Source organism: Stegodyphus dumicola, chromosome X1 (genome assembly GCF_044657685.1).
Source record: "Stegodyphus dumicola isolate Sdum_Otavi_A_Nest chromosome X1, ASM4465768v1".
Lineage (NCBI taxonomy): Eukaryota > Metazoa > Arthropoda > Arachnida > Araneae > Eresidae > Stegodyphus > Stegodyphus dumicola.
Window position 1 is genome coordinate 33,515,002 of NC_140780.1, and position 24,543 is coordinate 33,539,544.

Genomic DNA, 24,543 nt, shown 5'->3' on the forward strand with positions numbered 1-24,543 from the left:
CCAGAGGAGATGGGACAACTCATCCTCGTGCTCAGAAAACCAGTCCTGGACAATGTGAGCTGTGTGAACAGTGGCTTTGTCGTCTTGGAAGACACCATCACCATCGGGGAACAAAGTTTGTACCATGGGATGAACTTGATCGGCCAAAATGTTCACATAAGTCTTGGCAGTCATGTGCCCTGACACAGTTATCATGGGGCTAGCAGAGAACCACGATATGGCTGCCCAAACCATAACAAAACCCCCGCCATGTTTCACTTTTGGTAACAAGCAGTCTGTATTATAGGCTTGAGATGGCGTTCTCCAGACGTAAACTCGGCCAGAAGTGGGAAACAATGTGAAAGAAGACTCGTCAGACCATATTACTCACTTCCACTGCTCTATAGTCCAGGCTTTATGACTTAAACACCACCTTTTCCTGTTACGGACATTAGCATCACTGATGAGTGGCTTCTCAATTGCAGCACGGCCAGCAATTCCCTGTTTATGAAGTTCCCTTCTAATTGTTTTGGTACTCACAGGGTTCGGTAACACAATATTCATTTCAGCAGTAACTTTTGCAGCTGTGGTCTTATTTTTCGTCACAATTGCCCTTAATGATCGTCTGTCACGATCACTCAGGACACACTTTCGTCCGCACTGTGATTTAGCAGATGATGTTTTTCCGCTTTTCAAATATGCGGAATAAATCTTCGATACAGTACCTCTTGAAACACTAAACACCTCGGCTACCTTGCTTACGGAAGCACCTACCATACGTGCTCCAACAATTTGCCCACGTTCGAAGTCTGTTAACTCTGACATAATGCAATGACAACCTCACGTAACAGTACTCCGACAACAACTGAACTGTTTAGCACATTTACGAAGTTGTATAGGTGGCGTCAGTAGTCAAAAACGCCAGCGCCACCTACATATTTCATTAAAATCAATCTTTCTTTTCAAACATGCATTTCACAAGGTGTTTCCATATTTTTGTCCATCCACTGTATATACCATTTTTCTTTCTTATTTTGTTATAAATGTTTTTTTTTTCCTTCTAAGGGTAAAGGATTATTAACTACAGGTAATCGAACCTATACTGTTGTTGTTGTGACTTATCTTAATTGTATGACAGTAACATCAGAACAAGCCCACGAAATTCACCGTGGCAATGAGTGGCAATAGCCTTGAGCCTTGTCGGCAAGAACCTTGAACACCATAAGGTGACAATACGACTTTGCTCAGTTCCGTCTCCAGTTTTGCCTTTGCTTTAGCGACTGCTTCTCTCTTATTCATTTCAATTTTATGAACGATGATGTGGAGGTAATTGCAATTAGTTGCAAAGGTACTCCGTAATCCAAACGCCTTGGTCCCTTGGTCCCGGGGGGAAACGGGTCCAATGGTCTTTCACCCGTCTTCTCCTACCACCATCCTCTCGAAAGGAATTCAGTTCGTCTCATATTTATAGTACCCCCACGCCGGAAATACATTAACAAGCATCCATGTCTTCTCCGGGATTCTCCGGGATCCTTTCAGTACGACAATCAGCGTCGCTAATGCCTATCCCGATTGAGCGGCCTATCTATACTTTTCTACCATAAGTTTCTACAAATCTACATTCACTTAACTTATCAGTTGATTGTTCTTTAACGCAGGACATGGCCAGTCATGGCATATTTATAATAGTTTAGCCCAAGCTAAACCAACCTTTTCGAATATGACAGTGTTGGCGATCCGGAATATTATGTCTTCCATTGCTCAGTTTTTAAACAAAATTACATAAAACAATAATCTGCACAGAACTGCCCTTACTGATTTAAGCGTCTCTTGTACAATAAAATTGGATTAAATAAACTTCAGCAAGTCACGTCATTTTGCAGTGCTTAAACACTAACTGTATCACGACGTTAACACATTAAAGATCCAGTGTGGGCTTTATCAGTATTGTAATTTTAACTAATAAATTTATTTTAAAATTCTTGTTTCTGTTTCCTAGTGCTTTCAATCTAATATGTTAAAATATCTTTTCTGACGTTATGTTGAACTTTACTTCAATCTAATATGTTAAAATATCTTTTCTGAGGTTATGTTGAACTTTACTTTGTAATATATACAGTTACCTTGTTGTATTAAGAACATTTTTTTTAAAATTAGTATATGAATCATTGCAGTATTAATTTAGTTAATATTGGCTCTAGTGGAGTTAGCTTTCATATATTTTTACCCCATGGGCACAAGTGTATATCTGCTGTGCTAACATACAAAAGTGATATTACTTATCTAATGAAAAAGACTGTATCTTTTAATAGCATCACCTTTGAGATAATCATATTGCTTTAAAGTAACACTGCATGACAAATAGAACAGACATGTGCATCTTCGAATTATGTTTAACAATAAAACATATGAAAGTATACTTAGGTATGATTACTAACTTCTTTAACTCAAAGTGACTACTTTCAAAGTTACAAGTTACGTTAAAGTCTTCCAATATAACTAGTCATGGTGCATCTTTGAAAATCAGCTATCAGTAAATCAATAGAATCACTTGTAGTTTCTGGACAAATTGGGGCAGCGTATTAACATGTAAAAGTTATTTATCAGGGTTTCGCGAAGTGTATTTTATCTCTATCTTACGTAGTACAATTGTGCATGATATCAAAATGTAACACACTATGTAACTTCATACTGACTGTTTTCAATAAATGCCGACTGATTGGCCGGCCATACCTTAGTTGTGGTAGCTGGTTAGGTAGAAGTTCTTTTTCCTGTGGAAAGACGTATTCCGTTTGTTGTCTTTTGACAGCTTAGGTCAGAAGTCATTGGCTTAACCCTTTGCGGCGCAGTGTGTCCGGTCAGGACACACTTAAAAATTTCCTTTTGCACGCACAGAAAAATTGAATGGAAAAGGATTTATAGGTTACTATAAGTTTTTCTGAACCTTCTTTATTTATAGTAGATGGAAGCTCAACACAAACCAGTCCATATATTTTAGCCATGTTTATTTTTTTAAGACCTTCATTTTTCAAAAAAATCTTCCAGATTTTTTTAGGGTATAAAAGGAATTGTTTGAAAAGAAATTTCTATGTTATTTTTTGGCTGTATGCTAATCTCCTTATTCTATATTATTTTTAAATTTTTATCTTGAAATCTTGCCTAAAATCAAACGGCGAACCCTAGGTGTGCCCAGACCGAGCTCATCGATAATCTAGGACAACTGAGAGTCTGTATTCTTTGTTTTTCCGCATCTCACCGGTCAGTTCATTGACAACGAAGCTCGTTTCAGCACTCTTTTCGAAGCTCTATTCAATCAGTGTGCCACGTTGGGCACAACCACAGAATTAAAACGATAAGTGCTATCATCACAAAATTTTACTTGTGTACTCCTCTAGGCCTAATTAGACTGCCTACCTTTTTTTTTTTTTTTTTTTTTTTTTTTTGTTTTTTTTTGTTTATTTATTTTTTATTTTTTATCAAAAGTCCGACTTTAAAAAGTAGCGTGCCGGAAAGGGTTAAGTAATTGCAGGAGTAATTGTTTGGACAGGCAATTATCTTGGACGGCCGCACATCCCTGCATGTTTCGACAAAGATTCCCGACTGCTATGAGGTATAGAAAGAAGATCTTAGAACCCTATATTCGACGTTTCAGGGAATCAAAAGGGTCGGAAAGACCTGAGTTCCGACAACGCTTGTCCACATAGGGCTCAGCTGGTCGATGATTATCTGGAAATTGAGGATAACCGCCGCATGGATTGGCCAACCAGATCTCCTGACCTTAACACTACAGAGAATGTGTGGGACACTCTTCAAAGGGCAATTTAATCTCGCCTCCCTCCCTCCGACTCCCCTTAGGCAGATAGCCCTAGTGTGCTTTGCTGTATTCTCAATACACCAACACCCTCCCTTCGAAAACCATCCCGCAATTGAAAACTGCCTTGCTGTAAGAGTGAGATCGATTACCTCAGGTACTCCTCAACTATCTTCTGTCCAGTATTCCGTCACTTTGCGTGACATGCCTGGACATGAGAGGGAGTCATACCCCATATTTGACTGATTTTCAGTTCGATATCACAACGTGGATTTTGGGATTTTGAACATCACTGCACTATTAGCTTTACTAATAATCATGCGTACACAAAATGACTTTGAATGGTACATCTCTTTCTCTGTTATAAATGTATATTCATACCAAATTTCATTAAAATCTGCTGTTAGTTTTTAGGAAATTCGATGTAAGTCTTAATTTTGCACACGAGTGTATTTGATTGTAGTATACATTGATAGTATACTACAATCAAATACACTCGTACTCGAGTATATACACGAGTAGACATTGATAAGATCAAGTTCAAAAACAAGATGCAGCCTTGAAATCTGGGAAACAATTTTTGTTATATACAATAATTATCAGCGAGCTGTTTTATCACCACAATTTGTTTTCTATCGGAACTACTGCGCAGTCGAAACTAAGATGAAATTCAAGGAAAGAAATAGTATATTTTTAGAACCTTCTCAGGTACATTAACCTTTACTAACAAACTTCTTAACTGATTCCTGTACTCCAAAAATCGTGTATTTGTACTTCTTCCTTGAGAAATACCTAATATGTTCTCTGTAATATATACATACAGTAAATCTTGTTTCTAGAGATGAAAAATTACATTCCAGACACAAAAGTTTGCAGTAGAGAGGCAAAAAACAAAAAAAAAAGACATTCGTTCTTTTTTTCATCATCTGAGAGTGAATAATACCATCCTACGAAAGCATGACGTGGTTCTAAATGTTTAGATTTCCTTCCTGCGAGGATTTATCATAATAATAAAATTATAAAAAAGAGAGAGACTTAACTCTCATAACAATATTGGATACAGTATGATTTACTATCTATTGCTAGTAACTAAATTAATAAAGTGGATTTTTTTTAATTCAAGTGTTTAGACTTTTACGTACAATTACATGATAGACTACCTGTCAGTTTCGGATCTCTTGTAACACAAAAGTAAGTTTCCGAGATAGCTTGTGCTTATTTGAAAGATAGTAAATACCTCACATTAGTACGTTTCAAAAATCACAAGTATATACTTCGATAATTAGATACTAATGCTATGTAAACATATAAATATTGAAATAAATTGTAATAAAATAATCTGTTTAACAAAAATTTATTCAATTTATTTCAGTTCAATCTGACACCTACAATAATAGGAACAATATTTCTGATTGCTGGTATAGTTGATGCATTATCCTCACCTTTGGTCGGATACTGCGCAGAAAAACTGGTAAAGCTTTTACGATTTTAAATCATTCATTTAAATTATTAGTGTTATTAAATTTAATAATAACAGTGTTTTGTATAATTTGAAATGTCTCTAAACTTTTATAAGAAAAAATAATTGTAATACCCTACGGATAAACTGCAAAATAAATAAACTTAAGAATCTAATTACTCAAACACTGTTCCAGAACTGAAATCTGTCTGTACTATTTCCTTTCTTAAATAAGATTAATAATTATATTATAACAACGCACATGAAACTGACTAATTTTTAAAGCTGGAAATTTTCGCACCAGTTGTTGAAGCTAACAAGCAAAATGAAATTTTTCTTTACTAATTTGATCTGAAAAACCTTATAAGCATTATAGAAAAGTGAAATCCGATGTTTAATCAATAAAGTAAAATTTAGATCTTTTGAGACGCATAGTCATAAAGATATTGTTTCAGTTTAATTATACCTTTTTATTATTCTCAGCACTTTTAAAAAATTTTGCATTTTATCCAAAGATATCCTCTAATTATCAGTTGCATTTATGTAGAAACATAATAAAATGCTTAGTATTTATTTTCATCATGCATTTAAAGCTATGCAATTTCATCAGATGTTAAAGTCACTACGTTGTAAAATATATCATAACTATTAAGTTAAGAATTTATGAAGATGTTAAGAAACTGGCGTCCTTTATGTAAATCTGTAATGATATGGACTCAGCTTTCATTCGAATGCCACATGTCATGTTCTGAAGAGAAACTTGTTGCTTCAGTGCTTCCGAAGCCAATAACATATCTCTCCTGATATCTTCGGCCCACCAGCGGCCTAGCGGTAAAGTCGCTGAACACTGGTAGTTCGGTCCGAGGTTCGAATTCCGCGAACGGGCTGGCTGCATTGGCGTTTTCGTGGTTTTCCCCATGGATAACGTGTATACGATCCAGTTTCCCTTAGAAAGTCCTCCATGAAGGCATCCCTCCCCTTAGGCAGATATCCCTCGAGTCTTTGCCATAATCATACACACACACACACACACCTGATATCTTCATGAATATTCTGCAATCGGCTTATATCCTCACGTTGCCCCACTTTAGAAATAGGAACATGGTCTATTATACGGTTAGACTGATTATTTATTATAGAGAAAATTTGAAGGCTATCTGTCTTATTATGGAGGACTTCCACAAGGAAATCGGTCATCTTTACACAAATTATTACACCTTTGGGAACAACGAGAACTTCATGCGGCCAGTCCATTAAGTTGCCGAAAATCAAACCCCAAACGAATTAGAGTATTCAGTAGTCTTATCCACTAATTTCCAGTCAGGAGCAGGAGGTTCTCAGTTCCTATTCCAGCCGTGTCCACGTCCTCATCGTTATATCAATTTTTTTCTGAACTAATTTTTAGTTCTTATGCATAATTATGGCTCATATTGGTCGATAGGGAACCTAATACTTGCTCGGTGACTAATTCATGGTGAACTGTAAATGCTTGTTCGGTGAAATGTAAATTTACCGAATTTCTCAGTTATTGGTAATTTAGCATAATTGCCAATTTAAACTGTTTTACCAATAATATATCTATATTTTTTCTTCCAGAAAATTTATTGAAACTATAAGAGTAAATAATACAAAAAAGACGTTTCATTCAAAATATATCGGGGTCTATAAAAAATATAAGAACATAAATTTTACACTGAAACATAAAATATGAAGTGATTCGTGATTATAATTTGACTGTATTTATTGAAAATTCCATAGACTGCGTCATTCCAGTTTTTGAGTTTCAAAAAAAAAATATCGGAGAACATCTAAACACACTCTTAGACAACAACAACAAAAAAAAAAAAAAAAAAAAGACGCACTATGATACGCCAAGAAGATATAAAGCAAATTGGGCACAAGTTGATATGCATACAGGTTTCGACGGAAAATGCAAAATTTTACATTTTGGCTGCCAATGAATGAACGGTTGTCGCTACAGCGCATCTGATCTGCGCAACTGGCAGGATATTTAAGAAGAGAAATTACGATTCCAGATAATAAATTCTTCACGAATTTAATTCCGTGTACTCTGGTAGACAGTAACTATGCCTCGCATACAGGTGCGCGAACGATATGCGCAGATGTCAGAATTTGAGAGAGGTCGTTTAGTTGGGCTCAAAGAAGCCGGTTGGTCTTATCGGCGAATAGCTCGACATTTGAGTAGGAGCGATGCCACTATTAGACGATGTTGGCAGGAATGCGTGAACCATGGCCGCACACAGCGTCAAGAAGGAAGCGGTAGGCCTAGAGAAACGACAGAACGTGAAGACCGAGCAATCGTCAGAGCGGCACTCACAGCCCCAGATGCATCATTATCATCGATTATATGTGCAACTAATGCTTCAGTGACCGCAAGGACCATTCATAGACGGCTCACAGAAAGGGGGCTGAGGTCACGGCGCCCCTTGCGCCGACTATCATTGACCTCTGTACAACGTTGAGCCCATTGGCAGTAGTGTCGGGCTCATTCGCACTGGAATGTCACTGACTAGAGTAGAATAGTCTTCAGTGCCGCTTTGAACTGAGCCCCGATGACCAGCGAAGGCGAGTTTGGAGACGCTCCGGACAGCGGTGTGATACCAACCTGACTTTCTTCCGGCAGACAAGCCGATAACCAGGCGTGATGGTCTGGGGTGCCATTTCATTTCATAGTAGGACCCCTTTTGGTTGTCATCCGTCGCAGCTTTACAGCACAGCGGAACGTCGACGAAGTTCTAAGGCCCGTTGTGTTGCCCTTCATGTCACGCCACCCTGGGCTTACATTTCAGCAAGATAATGCCCGCCCCCACACTGCACATGTTTCTACTGCTTGCCTTAGTGCTTGCCGAACTTTACCTTGGCCAGAAAGGTCCCCGGAACTCTCTCCTATTGAGCACGTTTGGAGCATTATGGAGAGGGCCCTCCAACCAGCTCGGGATGTTGACGATCTAACGCGCCAGTTGGACGGAAGTTGGCACGATATCCCTCAGGAGAACATCCGCAACCTCTATCAATTGATGCCAAGCCGAATAACTGCTTGCATAAGGACCAGAGGTGGACAAACGCGTTACTGACTTTTTCACTTTGTGAAGCTCTATCACTTCAATAAATCATCCAATTTTTCTTAAACTGTAATCATTTGTTTTTCTGTACATGTACATCATTTCTACCGATTTTCGTCCCATTCGAATAACTCCTTCTTGATGCGTCTTTTTTTTTTTTTTTTTTTTTTTTTTTTTGTCTAAGCGTGTAGTTTACCTTTCTTTTAAGCATTTTTGATTGTTATCATGTTCAAATTTTGGCATCTATCTTACTAAACTGATATACTAAATAACGAAAATTGATATCATCTTACGTTCTCTGTTTCTATCATACTTGAAACTGAGATCGCGTTTTTTGTCCAGCATGAATTTCAATGTCACGTCAACGTTATCTATATAGGATATTTAAATTGAGAAAACAAATGAAAAACTCGTGTTCCACAAACTACGCTACGGAAGGCTTACAGAAGTAATCAACTCAATAACACAAAAGAGATAATATCTAGATCTAGACAGAATAAGGAATGTCAGCGAATTATAAACGCTTTTATAGCAGCGTGTTTCAGTGTCAAATTTCATCGATTTTATCTCTTAAGTCAGAAAAACATGTAACTTCATCCATGTACAATTTATATCAGATTATTTTTAATTTATCAGAGTTTTTTTAACACACCTGCGGCGGAATTAGAAAGATATATAAGTACAATAAAATATTAATATATGTCAAAATCCACTGACCTTTAAAAACTAGGCTATTTTTAGCGATTTATTAAGAAACCGATGTACCGGTTTATTAAGAAACCGATGTACCGGTTTAAGGGTATTTAAAATACAGTGCCTAGCTATTTCCATTTCGGTTTCTAAACTGTTTCTAACATTACGATGATTAAATTATAAAGACATTACAGTACTTTATTTCGTTTTATTTAAATTAAGATTTATATTTAAAGAACAATCATGATTTTTTATATTAAAACAAAACTTTTTTTTCCTAGAAAAATGCACAGTATTTGACACTTGTCGGTTGTGTGATGTTTACAGTTTGCTTCATTGTGGTAGGACCAGTGCCTTTCTTGACATTTCCAACGTAAGTGTACTTTGTTTCACATTGTTCCTCATTGTGTTACCAGATACAGAGAATTTTCCTTCAGACCTCTGTAGAAGTGACAGACATAAGTGATGATCATATATTATGTGTACTCTAACCACTAGTACTACTCTCTACTACTGGTCGATTTCAGAAGTGATCGCTGATAGAAGTTTTTCTGTGGTAACATTTCAGTCATGTTAAAGTACCTTTAATTTAATAAAAAGTAACTTAAAATTGACCGTTTACAGGAAAAATAATTTTTAGCAGAAATTATCTATCTTTACTATGTGATGGAGCGAAAAATTAAATCAGGTGGGAATAGACAAGATTTTTCTGTAGGTAAAATTTTAGATTTTGTTTTGGGCAAAAGGGGTTTTTATACCTACAAATCTATTATAAGCATTACTGTTCAACATCATAGTGACAACTGCAGTAAAAAAATGCTTTCTGTAATCACAGTTAAAAAAAAAGAATCTCTTAGCGCGCTATTGGCAGAAGCCTGTTCTATTGTTTATTGTTTAAACTAATTGTTGTGCAAAATACTAAATAAATAAACAAAATAATTTTAGATCACATTAATTCGAATTCTTATCATGGAGATTTAGCGAATTCAAAAAGCTACGTAACTGACAAAAAATACAATTCTTCCGAAAGAAAATAAAACATTTTCATTTCGAAGTCTAAAACATTAATTTTGTAATACCCAGAATTATAGAAGAAATACTGTGCATAAAATATTGCTTATTTTCAGGTAAATTTGTAGAGACATTAGGTAATTTGAAGCAGGAAAGATGAAAAATATGCAACGCCTTCGCCGAGAATCGAACAACGGACCTCTGGAATACCGGCCCAGCGTGCAGAGCCACTACACCACGAAGGCACGCTAAGGTGGGAGAAATACCTTATATATTCCCCCTTTTAAAGGGCGATTGGAGTTTTTAGGGGACCCAATCACTAAATCCTGGGTGGGGAGAAATCAACATCCACCACCCTTTTAGTTCGGGCGCCACTGTAGAGACATTAGGTAATTTGAAGCAGGAAAGATGAGAAATATGCGAACGCCTTCGCCGGGAATCGAACCACGGACATCTGGAATTCCCGCCCAGCGTGCAGAACCGCTACACCACGAAGGCACGCTAAGAAGGTGGGAGAAATACCTTATAAATTATAAAATAACAAATGCACAAAAGTGTATTATAAAAGTTTTACTTTTTTCTTCAATTACAATTTTACACTTGCGATTACTTTAATTATAGTTCATCTGAAATGTCAATCAGCATTTGCTATAAATTGGGATAATTTTTCGAACAAATTGTAATATTTGTTTCATAAAATTTTTTAAGTAAATATCTAAAAGTAACGCTTAACAAATAGAAAGTGAAATTAAAATAAGTATTTCAACTGCGTATAAAGGTTGTTTAAAAAACTTGAATTTACATACACTGCATTAAAATTCCACAGTATTTCACTATAATTTCTGTTATAGGGTTAATTACGTGTATTTTTATTCTATCAGAAGAAAAAATATATTAAAAGCACTTTTGTCTTTAATTGCAAATTTTCGTAGTTATTTCTTACAAATCCATACTTATAAATTTAAATAAATATATAAATGCAAGCACATGCACAGGCTTTCAGACACATTTTCTGAAATAAAATGACTGCTCATCAAACACATTTAATTTTCGGATAGTGGAAAGAGTTCAGTACACTTTTGAGTATTCTAACCTCCTTGTGTTTACAGATAATAATTGGCTCGTTAATTGTGTGAAATAAAAAAAAAAATATTGAAATGTCATTTTCTTTTTCCTCCTTCTAGATATCTATCAGTCGTAATAGTGGCGCAGTTCCTATTGGGTTTAGGAATGGCAATGAAGATAGTCTGCAGCTTTACACATGGCATGAAGCATACAGTGTAAGTAATACCACTGTATTATATATTTCCTAATATATTTACAAGTAATAAACTAGAATAAGAAATAGTTTCAGTTAAGTAAATCGTAGGATGGAATTTGGTATATCGATCCAGAACTATAAAAAAGGATTTCATACAAAAAAACTAGTTGTGTATCATATAAATATTTTAAAGAAATAAATTTCTTTGAAGTCGGTGTCTGGTGGAATGAACTATACTTCACAGTATTGGAGCGCTTTAATAAGGACAGAGCCTGAGTCCAAATTTTGCAAAGGGAAAGAATTTTTGCTGAAGAACTCCTATCTAATAATTAAGACACGATAACACGCCGAATAAATACTAATTCAGAAGTCAAACAATAAAAATCAGTGTTATATATTCAAAATTTTCGCAGGACTAGTTTCAATGGTTTTACCGAACCACCATCCTCAGCTGCAACACCGCAAATGAACAAGATAAGAAATAATGACTAGATAAGATAAGAAAGCCTGGACAAGCATAAGCAAGTGGCGCCATCTGTTGATGAAACCAGAACTAAAACATAATTTCTCCAAAGGCCGAAGGCAAATACGGGTTGGAATTAGGATCGTTAACTAGAACAGAAAGATTTTTTTGAATGTGAAATGCCTCTAGAAAATCCAATTCTCCAATGGAAGATGTTTTTTGAATAATTTTGGCAGCAGAAAAATTGAAAGTGTGATTTTCGGATCAACAATGTTGAGCAACAGAAGACTTCTGTGTTTCCTTTTTTCTAACATATGCCTCATGTTCCTTGACGCGAAATTTTAAGGCTCTCTTAGTTTGGCCAATGTAAATTGAACCCCACTGGCAAGGAATCCTATAAATACCCCAGGAATTCATATCCGGAATGGGGTCCTTGAGTATGGAACTCGGAATTTTATTGATGGGAAAATACACAACCCGAAAGTTAAATTTCTGCAAAATATGTGCAAATTTATAGCTAATTGATCACACTTTATAGCTAATTTCACATTCAAAAAAATCTCTCTGTTCTAGTTAACGATCCTAATTCCAACCCGTCTTGCCTTCGGCCTTTAAAGAAATTATGTTTTAGTTCTGGTTTCATCAACAGATGGCGCCACTTGCTTATTTTTGTCTAGGCTTTCTGATCTTATCTAATCATTATTTCCTATCTTGTTCATTTGCAGTTTTGCAGCTGAGGATGGTGGTTCGGTAAAACCATCGAAACTAGACCTGAGAAAATTTTGAAAATATAACGTTGATTTTTGTTGTTTGACTTCTGAACTAATATCTAGTTCAGCCTAGCAATTTGAGGAGTATACGAAAAGAGTAAAATATATTTAAGTACATGTTAAGCCAAAGTAATAAATATGTAAAGTAATGTTAAATAGTTAAATAAGTACATGTTAAGCTGATTCAAATTTCAGATTGCTTACAAAAATACTAAGTGATGCCGAAAGTTTGAAGTATTGCTTCTTGAATAGAAACGCATTTCAAAATTTATTAGATAGTAATCTCCATGAAAAACTCTTTAATTTAAAGCTCAATACTTAATAAATAACTATGAGCTGTTTCTGCTAAAGAATTTAGACAAAATAAAATGCAGAACTTTTCCAAGTAAATTTATTTGAGGAGCGGGTGGAATAATCAGCTTTAGTATTTTTAGTAGGACGTTTGCAAATGAACGCAAATTAACCTTTGAGAAACTAAAATATGAAAGGCATTTACTAAATAATACATATTTAAATATTTATTTTAATATGCAAATTGAGTATTTCCTAAATGCACGTCCATTAATTGTTCTGCATATTTCCCCAAAAACCGATTGGCAGTGTATTTTCCTACCTGCACGCAAAATAAATATTAAAATAAACAAAATTTTATTGAAAAATATTTTTTTGAAATGTGATTTCTGTCACTGCAGCCAAGCACAGTTATTATCATACAATAAATATTAATGAACTAATATGTTAGCTGCTTCCTATAATGGCAAAGCAGTAATGTTAAAATAATATACTCCATTTTTCAGAGAAAGAGGTTTTCCAGATGATGTTGGTACCTACGGTATAATCTCTGGAGTACTTTTCTCAGCTTCATGTTTTGGGTAAGTTTTTTCAAATTTTAGAACATTTAAATTAGTTAAAAATTGGATGTAAGCCACTAGCCACATTTGATATTTAAATCAGTGCTCTTAATAATTGTAAATGCAGCAGATAACTTTTATTTTATTTTATTTTATTTATTTTTTAATTTAGAGCATTTATTGGACCTTCTGTAGGAGGAATTTTAGTAGATAATTTTGGATATAAGAGTTCAACTTACTTTGTGGTTGCAATGGAGCTTGTTATGGTAAGTCAGGAGCCATTTATTATTGAAATAGCCAATGAAAAAAAAAAAAAAAAAAAAAAAAAAAAAAAGAACAATTTATAAAATTTATTTTAATAAACGGATGTGCAGACTTTCAAGATATAAAATGAAATAAATCTAGTGTAATTTCAACATTTTTATATAGTGAAACTTGAAGAAAACAAGATTTAGATATAAAAATTCATAGGCTATCTTAGAAAAGAGCAGGAAATATGAAACGAGAACTGATACGACGTTACTCTTGAAAGAACATGTGACATGATAAAACAACTATAACGAAAAATACGAACAATGAAATATTTTGCATTGTTACTACTATTAATCGATTTTTGCTTAAAAGTAATCTTGCAGTTCCAGCGTAGCGCGGAGTTTTCTCTTGTCATTCAATCAACTAGATGTTGAAATCTAATCTACATAAACCTACAAAAGAGAAAAACTAATTTTCTCGTTTAACTGAAAGTTTAATACAAGAATTCATCTCAATTCTAGTCCTATGCTTTTTAACGATTTGGAATGTAGTTGAATCATGCGTAAGGACAAGCTAAAATGAAGGATAACAGAAACGTCTTGACACTGTAAATTTAACCCATAACGTTTAAGGTAATATCTCCCTCCTTCTAGCACTCCTTCGTGGTACAATTGGAAGCATACTTGGCGCGTATTCGAGAGGCCCAGATTCAAGTCCCGGCGACGGCATTGTCCATTTTACCTCTCATCTTCAAAAGAAACCTAATGACTCTACAACGTGGTGCCCAAAGAAAAAGATGGTTGACAATAATTCGTCACCACCAGTATTTACCAACTGGGCTCCTTAATCCCCAGTCGCCCTTTAAAAGGATGAGTATATAAAGTATTTTCTCCCCCCTTCCAGCAACCTTCTCCTTTCTCCCTCCTTTTTGATGCAACGATAGCATACTCGGCGCGTATTCCAGAGGTTCAGGTTAGAGTCCTGGTAAGAGCATTGCTCGTTTTTCATGTCTTCCACATAAAAAAAGGGGGGAGAAAGCTTAATGAGTCTGCAAACGTACTACCATTTAAATACTCCCACTGCTGACTTAAGTATGTTGCAAATGGTGAATAATTATATGCAACTGCGAACAAATGTTTCACATCGTTAGTAAGACTAATTTCTTCTTTTTCCCGAAATACATGTTTCACACTGTAAGGCTACAAATTTATGTCAATCTTTAGGTGTTATTCTGAAGCTGGAAAATCAAACTGTAATTATCCCCACCCCTTTTTTATTCTCCAGCTGTACGAAGTTCTACGAAATTGTTATAGTAGTATAGTAGTTTCCTTTTCTCTATATTTTACCCTTATTACACTGCCCACCAATAGCTGAGCCACCAAAGTATTAGTAGTTAGTTCCTTTATTTGATTCCCAGTGAATATGTTAACTGCCTTAGATATTCACTGTTTTCCCTATACGTAACAGGAATACGAAGCACTTTCCTTACCAAAACTCCCCTTTTTGAGTCAAGAACTCTAACATGCTTTCCATAATTAGATAACCAATTAATCCTCTCTAATCGTACGCTACCGTTTTAATTAGGTACGTTGATAAAGTTAGTCCCGGATCAATTTCGTAGAGAAATCTTTTATAAATCAAGTACCCAGGACGTTGATTGAATTTAAAAGTTACTTCTTTAGTATAGTACTAAAATTATTTTTAAATCGCCTTTCACGTTAAAATTCCTAAAACTATTTTTTAAATGAAAGAAAAGATCCTTTTAATTCAATTTTAATTTGATTAAATGTGCTTTAATTGCTGTATAAATTGTGATTAACAAATTAGGTTTAAAACTTCTCAGAAATAGAGGAAATTTGACTGCAATTAGCTGACTTTAGCTACTCTCTCTCTCATTTTCGATTCTCGCCACAACACATTTAAATTCAAGCAAAGTGTTGCTGAATATTATAGTTTAAAGGATATCGATTTACATTAAAAAAAAAACTTTTCGAGGTTGATCATTAGCTACGAGGCAAAAACCGCAAAACACTGGGAGTTCGCCCTAAGTTCAGTTTTCGGTGGTTCAGTGTGAAAATTGCATGAGGTTTTTACCGATGTTTTTCATTTCCTACGTAAGTATGTTATCTGGTTTTTCGCATGTTTAATATAATTATGATTCGATTTTCTTAAAAAATCTTCCAAGAAATTGCTTTTCTCCTAGAGCAAAAAGCCTGAATGCGCTCCATTAATCAATCAGTCCATCCAATCCAAGACAGTGCTTGATGTACATCTGCGTACACACATCTATGTGTGAGCAATTAATGAAGGAAATTGGTTTATAGAAACTAATTATTTTGTCTTTATAAGGTTTTTTCCAACATTCTAAATTTCTTCACTATTGGAATTTTGAACCTTGATGGAGTATCACTCTTTCATTCTTACAACTAAAAATCAAACTGAAATTTAATAATGTTATAAGAATTTTTTTCCTTCCTTACCTCATACCTACATACTGTAAGGAAACATGTCCGGCTAGCAATCAGGAGGTCAGAAAGTTGAATCCAGGCGAATGCATTGCTAATTTGCCATGCATCCTGCTCCGAAATAAACCTAAATGACTACAAAAAGGATTCTCAACCAAAAAGGAATGCTTGCTAAGAACTTTCACCCTAAAAATCTCAATTCCCACCTTTGGGATGAAATTTCATAGTTTTAAGCAGGAATGCGGCTACACTTTTGGTTACCTGTGAAATATTTAGTTTTAGTTTATGAATGTGAAAAACTACTTTTATTCACGTTTTGGTATTAATCAACATTTTCTACACTTTTTGTTGTGTTATAACGTTGCGCGCCTCCAACTTGCACGCAACCAAGAGGTGACTGTGAAAACTTGTATAAAAGATAGAGCCTTGTGAAGGGTTTAAGTCCCTTTTTATTCAACGTAATAAATTACAATTGCGTCCTCTTGACGCTTACAGACTGTGCCAACTTGGCAGTCAAATAAAAATAATAACCTGAAAAGAAAGTAAAGACAAGATTCTAACTACGAGGCTCTCTAAAATAACTAACTCACCGTGTTTTACAATACTGCTGCTAATTCAGCAGACTTGAAGCTCACTGGAACAATTACCACTACTTCCCGCCAAGCACATAGGCCGCAACGCGGGGTTCTTCAATTCTCGCTAACTACCTCCGCGCTCGCTAAGTAAGAATATCTCACCGAACTTGTTTCCTTCCTATTTAAATCAGAATACTTCCGCTGATAATTTGAATGCTTGCGCGTTCTACTAAAATTTACATATTCTGGCATTGGCAGTTCCAGGGGAAAGTAAGGCTTGACAGGAAAGATAGTTTAAACTTAAAATAAATGTTAGTTAAAATAAATATAAACCCTACATTTGCCGCTGCCAGAATTTGGAAAACTTGGAAGCAGGTCCTACAAACGACCTGTTGTAAGTTTATCTAATTCTGAACTAACTGGCGAGAACCTCGTTTACACAAAAAAAAAAAAAAAAAATCTTATGTAACAATTATACTAAAATTCTGTTGCTCGTTACAAAGCTTTCTTCTTACAGCAACTTTTCCTGGACTTCATCAATCAATCTTGGTCTTTCCTTCCAGCATCTGGAAGGAATAAGTATCAGTATCTTTCTACATACATTATAATTTACACTTTCTTGACACAATAAATTTTTGTTTTTAAACGATTCGTTTTTCTTAGTTATTGCTTACTTCACATTCATTCAATTTTTCAAGCATTAATTTAACTTTACCCTGGCTCTCCACCGTGTGTGGTGTCAAACGGGAATATTCGTGTTTTAGTCTTACAACACTTCCCCTATCCACCATGATTTGTTAGAATTCAACGACCAAATAGACACACCTTACTCGACATTCTACAACTCAATGAGCTACTTTAATATTCTTAAAAATTCAAATGTAGGTGGAGAACCCTACAAAACACATTCATTCTAACTTCCCCCTCATTCATCTTTAAACATGCAGGCTTTCGCTCTAAAGCATGACTTTACAGTTTAATACTTAAATTTTGACTTCATTGCTTTTAAGCATTCACTTTTAGCATCTACAATTTTATGCTTCTAGACTAAATTCTACTTTTACATAACCTTCAAGTATTTACATACATTTACAAATTTTTAATACATATGCTTTTTACAATTTACCATAAAATGAATAAGAGAAAATAAATTTTTACTTTACTCATTCTTCGCCAAGCTGGCGGCACTGAAAGTAAAATTCTTATTAATACAAGAATACGAAGTTATTTTTATCTTCGGCCAAATTTTGGCTTTAACATAACAGAATTAGTCTTTCGACCAACAGAAAATGCTTGTTTTTAGCTTTTACACTTAAAGAAAATAATACTTTTGTTTAACTAAATAAAGTAAAACAAAACTAAGTCTCAACCGAGACATATTGACTTTCGTCAAAACATAGAACTTCGTACTTATGCATAACATTTCGGAACAAAAGAGAAAAAAAATTTATAGAAGGTTTTAACTTATCTTTGAGTTTTCGATGCTTGAAACTCCGTCATCCGTTTTTGGCAAAATTGATCCCAAGTTAGAGGTTTCATGGATGTCAATCTTCTCCTTATTGATCTCCGAGTGTCGTCCACGTTGCTCTTTCTTTTGCGTCCTCTACATGCTGGCCTCTTGACGGAGTAATCGTCTGGTTGTTGGCCTTTGCGTTTCTGCCTGGGACGGCTGGTCTTGACGTCCTCCGGTCTGGAGTCCTTCTTGAATTTCTTCTGTTCCTCGTATTTTTGTGCCTCCTGTTGGCGTTTCAGTTTCCGGAACGGCGGCCTTGCTGGCACCTGACTCTGTGGCCGTGTGCGCGTTCTCCTTGATGTGTAATTTCTCCTGCTATCCTTTGTAGGTGGTGTTTTTCTCTTTACCACGGTTTCTTTACCCGGTTCATCTGTATTTTTGTTTTTCTTAAACGCCGAAGTTTGAAAATCATTTTTTCTTTTTGATACCGACGTCCGGGTTGTAGAAGTGCTAGGTCTCTCTTCAGTTCTCTGTTTCTTGGGTGGTGGAATAGTTGTTGTAGTCTCTGAACCTTCGTTTAGACTTGAGTCCTGCAAGAAACTTTTAAGGATTTCAAAATCATTTGGATTATAGTATTTTTTCACCTGGTCGGGACTTGCTTTACAGATTTCCCCTCTGTCGTTCTTAAGATATAAGACTACTCCTTTGAATTCCTGAATTACATAGGGGCCTTCAAACTTTGGAGCTAGCTTTGCCATAAAATTGTCTGGGGCACATGATAAAGAAAATTTCCGCTTCAATACTTTATCCCCAACTTTAAAATCTGCTTCACGGCGTTTTCTATCATAATAAAGTTTCTGCCTATTTCTTGCCGTATCCGAGGTTTTAAGCGCCTGATCAATCAACTTTGCACATCTTGTTGTTTAAACTCCTGCTCTCTTTGTTGCACAAAGAATAATTTATCTAAAGGCGTAATTAACTTTCTGCCTAAAAATAATTCTGCTGGAGTTTTTCCCGTAGTATCATGATGTGCCGTTCTTAAAGCATAAGCTAATTCATTTATGTAGCCATCTCAGCGCTTGTGATGTGTGCTCACGTAACTGCGAATTATTTTTACTATATTTTTATTAACTCTTTCTGCTATGTTAGCCTGTGGTCTATACGGAACCATTTTGATATGGCGTATGCCAAGTCCATTGCATATGTTTTCAAATATTTGACTAATGAATTGTTTTCCGTTATCGCTAATGACTTTTATCGGTGCACCGTATTTTAAAATGTATCTGTGTAAGAATGCATCTGCGACTGTTTTGGCTGACGCGCGTTTAAGTGGAACAATTTCTATCCATTTTGAAAAATGATCTACTATTACTAAAAGAAAACGATTTTTATTTAACTCGCTCTGGGGGAAGGGACCAAGGAGATCTATACCTAAAATTTCATTCGGAAATGTAGCGCGAATGCTATTTAAGTACCCGGCCGGGCTGTAATTAATATCATTTATTAACTGACATTGATTGCAGGACCTGACATACGCCGTTACTATTTTGTATAATTGCGGGAAATATACCGCCTCGCGTACCCTTTTTATAGTCTTTCTGACCCCGAGGTGGCCTGCTGTTTTTTTTTTTCGTGCAACACCTTCAAAATGCTTAATCGAAGCGAGGCTGGGATGACTGGCTTATACTCAAGATTTTCGTTTGTTGTTTTCGTATAGAATAATAAATTATCTATTATTTCATAGTTTTTTGCTCTATTTCTTATCGCATCGATATCTGTATGCTCAAAGCTTTCGGGGTCTTTCAAATAAGCATAGATATTTCCAAATTCAGGATCAGCTTTCAGTTCAGTAATAACCGTATCTCTAGAATCTAAAATTTTTTAAGTCAACACAGCGCATTTAAGTTCATTTCCTTCATCGTCCAGTTTTATACGAGAAAGTGCGTCAGCTACATTGTTTTCCTTACCCGGTTTATATTTTATTGTGATATTATATTCTTGGAGTTTTAAAGCCCATCTTATTAACCTGGGCGTTAGGTTTTTCCCCGAGTAAAGTCTACCAACAGCCGCATGATCCGAAAAGACTGTTACTGGCGCTTTGCCGAAATAAACTCGAAATTTGTGTACAGCCATTAATACGGCTAATGTTCCTCTTTCTGTAGCTGTATAATTCCTTTGTGTCTGATTCAATGTTTTACTAAAAAATGCCAGCGGATGGTTATTTTGCATAAGAACCGCCACCAACCTCATAGTCTGATGCATCTGCCGCAATTTCCAGGTTTTCGTCCCCCTCAGGGAATTTTAAAACAGGGGCATTAATAAGCGCTTCTTTTAATCTTTCAAAAGCTGTGTTAGCTTCAGCTGTCCACGTAAATTTACTCTTTTTTCTTTTGATTACTAAGAGTGGTTCAACAATATTAGCGAAATCTTTTATGAAAGATCGATAGTAAGAACAAAATCCAAGGAAAGACGAAAGTTTCTTGGCGGTGTTGGGCGGTGGGAAATTCTTAATAGCTTTTATTTTTGAATCTTGCGTTTCTATACCCTTTTGCGAAATTTTATAACCGAGATATTTAAGTTCTTTAGTTGCGAACTTGCATTTTGAGGCGTTAATTGTAAGACCGGCCTCTTTTAATAATTTAAAAACTTGTTCGAGATCACTAATGTGTTGTTCCAACGTACTACTCGTTATAATTATATCATCTAGATAAATTAAAGTTGATTTTCCTAGGACAGGCTTTAGAACAATGTCCATAGCTCTCTGGAATGTTGATGGGGCCCCACACAACCCAAAGGGCATGCGTAAAAATGCATAAGTGCCCGATTTTGTTATAAACGCGGTTTTGTGTATATCTTCGGGTCTCATAGCTATTTGATAGTAGCCAGACGTTAAGTCCAAAGTAGACATATATCTTGTCGATTTGATCTGTCTAATGATCTCGTCTATAACCGGCAAAGGGTAAACTGGAAATTTAGTAATGCTATTTAGTTTTCTGTAATCAATAGCAAACCTCCAAGCCCTTTTATCCGAAGGAGGAAACTCGTTCTTTTTCCTACATAGTACGACTGGACTCGCGTACTCACTATTTATGGGCGTTATTATTTTATTCTTTAACATCTCCTGAATATGTTCTTCGATGATTAGGTCTTTTTGTTTATCATAACGATACGGTTTGGTCCTACAAGGTTTTTCGGCATTTAATTGAATCTTATGAGTCACGATTTGGCAGTTTCCTGGTTTTTCTGAAAACAAATGAGAAAAATTACTCACCACTTGCTGTATTGCTTTACTTTCCTCGTCATTCAGATGGCTAAGGTCCAATTCAGGTGTCTCCACAGGTTCCACCACCCTCTGGTCCATCTCCAACACCACGGAACTATCTTGAAAATTTAATTTGGCCCTCGCGGCCCTTAAAAAGTCCATACCTAAAATAACAGAGTGTTGTAGGTCTTTCACCACAAAAATTAATACTTTGAGATTTTCCTCTTTTACCTGTAAGTTTAATGATAATTTCCCGATGCAGTGACATGTTTTTCCTTCCGCCGCTATAATTTCCAGTATTTCTGGTTTTAAATAGTCGTATCCTATAAAAATTCTTTTTGAAGAACTTTTCACTCATAAAATTTCCTTCTGCTCCTGTATCTATGAGGACTTCTACTGGTACATCGCCAACCAGGACTTGTATAATTGGTAGCTGTGAGTTTTTTACGATGACCGTGTTTAAATGTCTATTTGAGGGTTTTTTTAAAACTTCCGGGGTCTGGACCCTCCCTTTCACAGGCCCCTCTAGTCGTTTAAAGCTTTCCTTTCAATCTGTGTCTTCTGGGTACGCGGATGTTTATTTTCAAATTTTCTTTTTGGGCCTTGACCTTCGAGTTTCGATGCGTTAGCTTGATAATTCTTTCCCCCATACGAGCGATTTCCATTTCTGGTTTCCTCCTTCCTTCGGGTACTTTGAGAATATGTTTCCCCTCTCGCTTTTTCCGCTATTCTGCGATTTTGAAACTTCACCGCCAATTCGAAAAGTTCCTGCAATGTGCTTGGGTTTCTAATTTCAAAGTAGTCTTGGACAGCGGGTAACAATCTTGGTAATATTATTTCAATAATCTCCGCATCGGGTTTTTTTCCATACAGCATATCCGTTAGCTTGATTTTTCGTAAAATAAAGTCCGTCAATTGTGCTGTATCCCGTTGATAGAAACTATATAGTTCGGCTTCCAGCCGTGCGCGATCTTTCACTATGGGGAAGGCCTTTACTAACGATTTTTTGAAATTTTCAAATGTATACGTCGGGCTTCCAAATTCACCTAGAAGAAATTTGCCTATATTTTTCCACCATAGCGCGGCCTGTCCTCTTAGTGCTGATGTGGCGATGGCAACTTTTTGTCTCTCAGGCACAGGGTAGAGCTGAAAGTGGTTTTCTAGACCTTCGAGAAATACCGCCACCGAATTTTTTCCGTCGAAATGGACGTTTGGCTTGATTGATGCTCTCAAAGTCTGGACCAGGAATCCAAATCCTTCTAACTGAGTTGTCATTTCTTGGTGTTGTCCAGCGGCTTCCATCCAGTTTTCGGCCATTTCAGTTCGATAAGTGTTCGGGCGCCAATATAACGTTGCGCGCCTCCAACTTGCACGCAACCAAGAGGTGACTGTGAAAACTTGTATAAAAGATAGAGCCTTGTGAAGGGTTTAAGTCCCTTTTTATTCAACGTAATAAATTACAATTGCGTCCTCTTGACGCTTACAGACTGTGCCAACTTGGCAGTCAAATAAAAATAATAACCTGAAAAGAAAGTAAAGACAAGATTCTAACTACGAGGCTCTCTAAAATAACTAACTCACCGTGTTTTACAATACTGCTGCTAATTCAGCAGACTTGAAGCTCACTGGAACAATTACCACTACTTCCCGCCAAGCACATAGGCCGCAACGCGGGGTTCTTCAATTCTCGCTAACTACCTCCGCGCTCGCTAAGTAAGAATATCTCACCGAACTTGTTTCCTTCCTATTTAAATCAGAATACTTCCGCTGATAATTTGAATGCTTGCGCGTTCTACTAAAATTTACATATTCTGGCATTGGCAGTTCCAGGGGAAAGTAAGGCTTGACAGGAAAGATAGTTTAAACTTAAAATAAATGCTAGTTAAAATAAATATAAACCCTACAGTTTAATTCATAACAAACACGGAAAAAATAAGCTAAATAAATGTATATGTTACAAGGTATTTTCTCCCTCCTTTCTGCATGCCTTTCTGATGTGTACGGTAGCACACTCGGCGCATATTTTGAGAAGTCCAGGTTCGAGTCCCGAGGAGGACATTGCACATTTTTCACATCTCTTGCTTAAAATAACTAATGTCTCTACAATGTATTTTTCGAGTTTGGAAAATCAAGGTGAGGCAACGGTGAAAAGAGTGCGTGGAGTAAAATAGGTTAAGAACCACTGCTCTACGATTTTCCCTATGTGTGGTTTTTGATGCATGTTGCAATACATTTGAATTACACACAAGAAACCTATAATAACTGAAGTTATATTATTCTTCATAGCGTAAATGCCAAAAGTACTGATCACGTAAATACATTAAGTTGGGTATTGGATAACTGCATCTTCTTGACGGAGCTTTAAATGTAGCGATAAAATTATGAAAATAATTGTGAGTGAAACATGTATAGAATGAAATGCTATTGTTTCTAGTTATTATTCAAAATTGTTCTACTAGTTTGTCTTTAGGTTATGCAGAAGACGTGAAAAATGGCAAAACTTTCGCCGGGATTCGAACACCGGACCTTCTACTTATGCTAGTCAGACGTGCTTTCTAGTTACATTACGAAGGCACGCGGTAATAAGGGAGAAAGTGCCTTATGTACTCCCTGTTTTAAAGGGTAACTGGGAGGAGGGGGACCTAGTCGCCAATTCGTGGTGGCGACGAATTTTCGCCCACTATCTTTTAGTTCAGGCGCCACTTGTATCGTCATTTTAGAATTTTTCGATGCAAGGAAATCGCAGAAATCCGCAATGACCTCACCGGGATTCGATCACCGGATCTCTCTATGCTAGCAGGACGGACGATCCAGTTACAACACAAAGGCACGCGAAAAGGAGAAGAAGAAAATAACTTGTATACTCCCCCTCTTTAAAAAACGCCTCGGCATGAGGGAATCCAATTGCCAAATCCTGGTGGTGACGAATTATCGTCCGACACCCTTTAGTTCGGACGCCACTTGTAGATACATCTATAGAATTTCTGACACGGGAAACGCTCAGTTACACCACGAAGGCACGCGGAAAGAAAGATGAAATACCTTATATGCCCGCCTTTTAAAGGGCGACTGGGGAAGAGGGGATCCAGTTGCCAAACCCTGGAGGTGACGAATTATTGTCCACCTCTTTTTAGTTCGGATGCCACTTGTAGAAT

General features: G+C 36.2%; 1 protein-coding gene across 1 annotated transcript in view; it reads left to right on the top strand.

Annotated features, from left to right (window-relative positions):
• The window catches only part of LOC118203337 (MFS-type transporter SLC18B1-like), a 123,845-nt gene that overhangs the window by 98,308 nt on the left and 994 nt on the right, over positions 1-24,543 (top strand). The window contains exons 9-13 of the mRNA XM_085806993.1: positions 5,163-5,261; positions 9,307-9,398; positions 11,221-11,316; positions 13,328-13,402; positions 13,554-13,647. Of these exons, the coding sequence (XP_085663119.1) occupies positions 5,163-5,261; positions 9,307-9,398; positions 11,221-11,316; positions 13,328-13,402; positions 13,554-13,647 (456 nt within the window). The remainder of the gene's footprint in view (positions 1-5,162; positions 5,262-9,306; positions 9,399-11,220; positions 11,317-13,327; positions 13,403-13,553; positions 13,648-24,543) is intronic.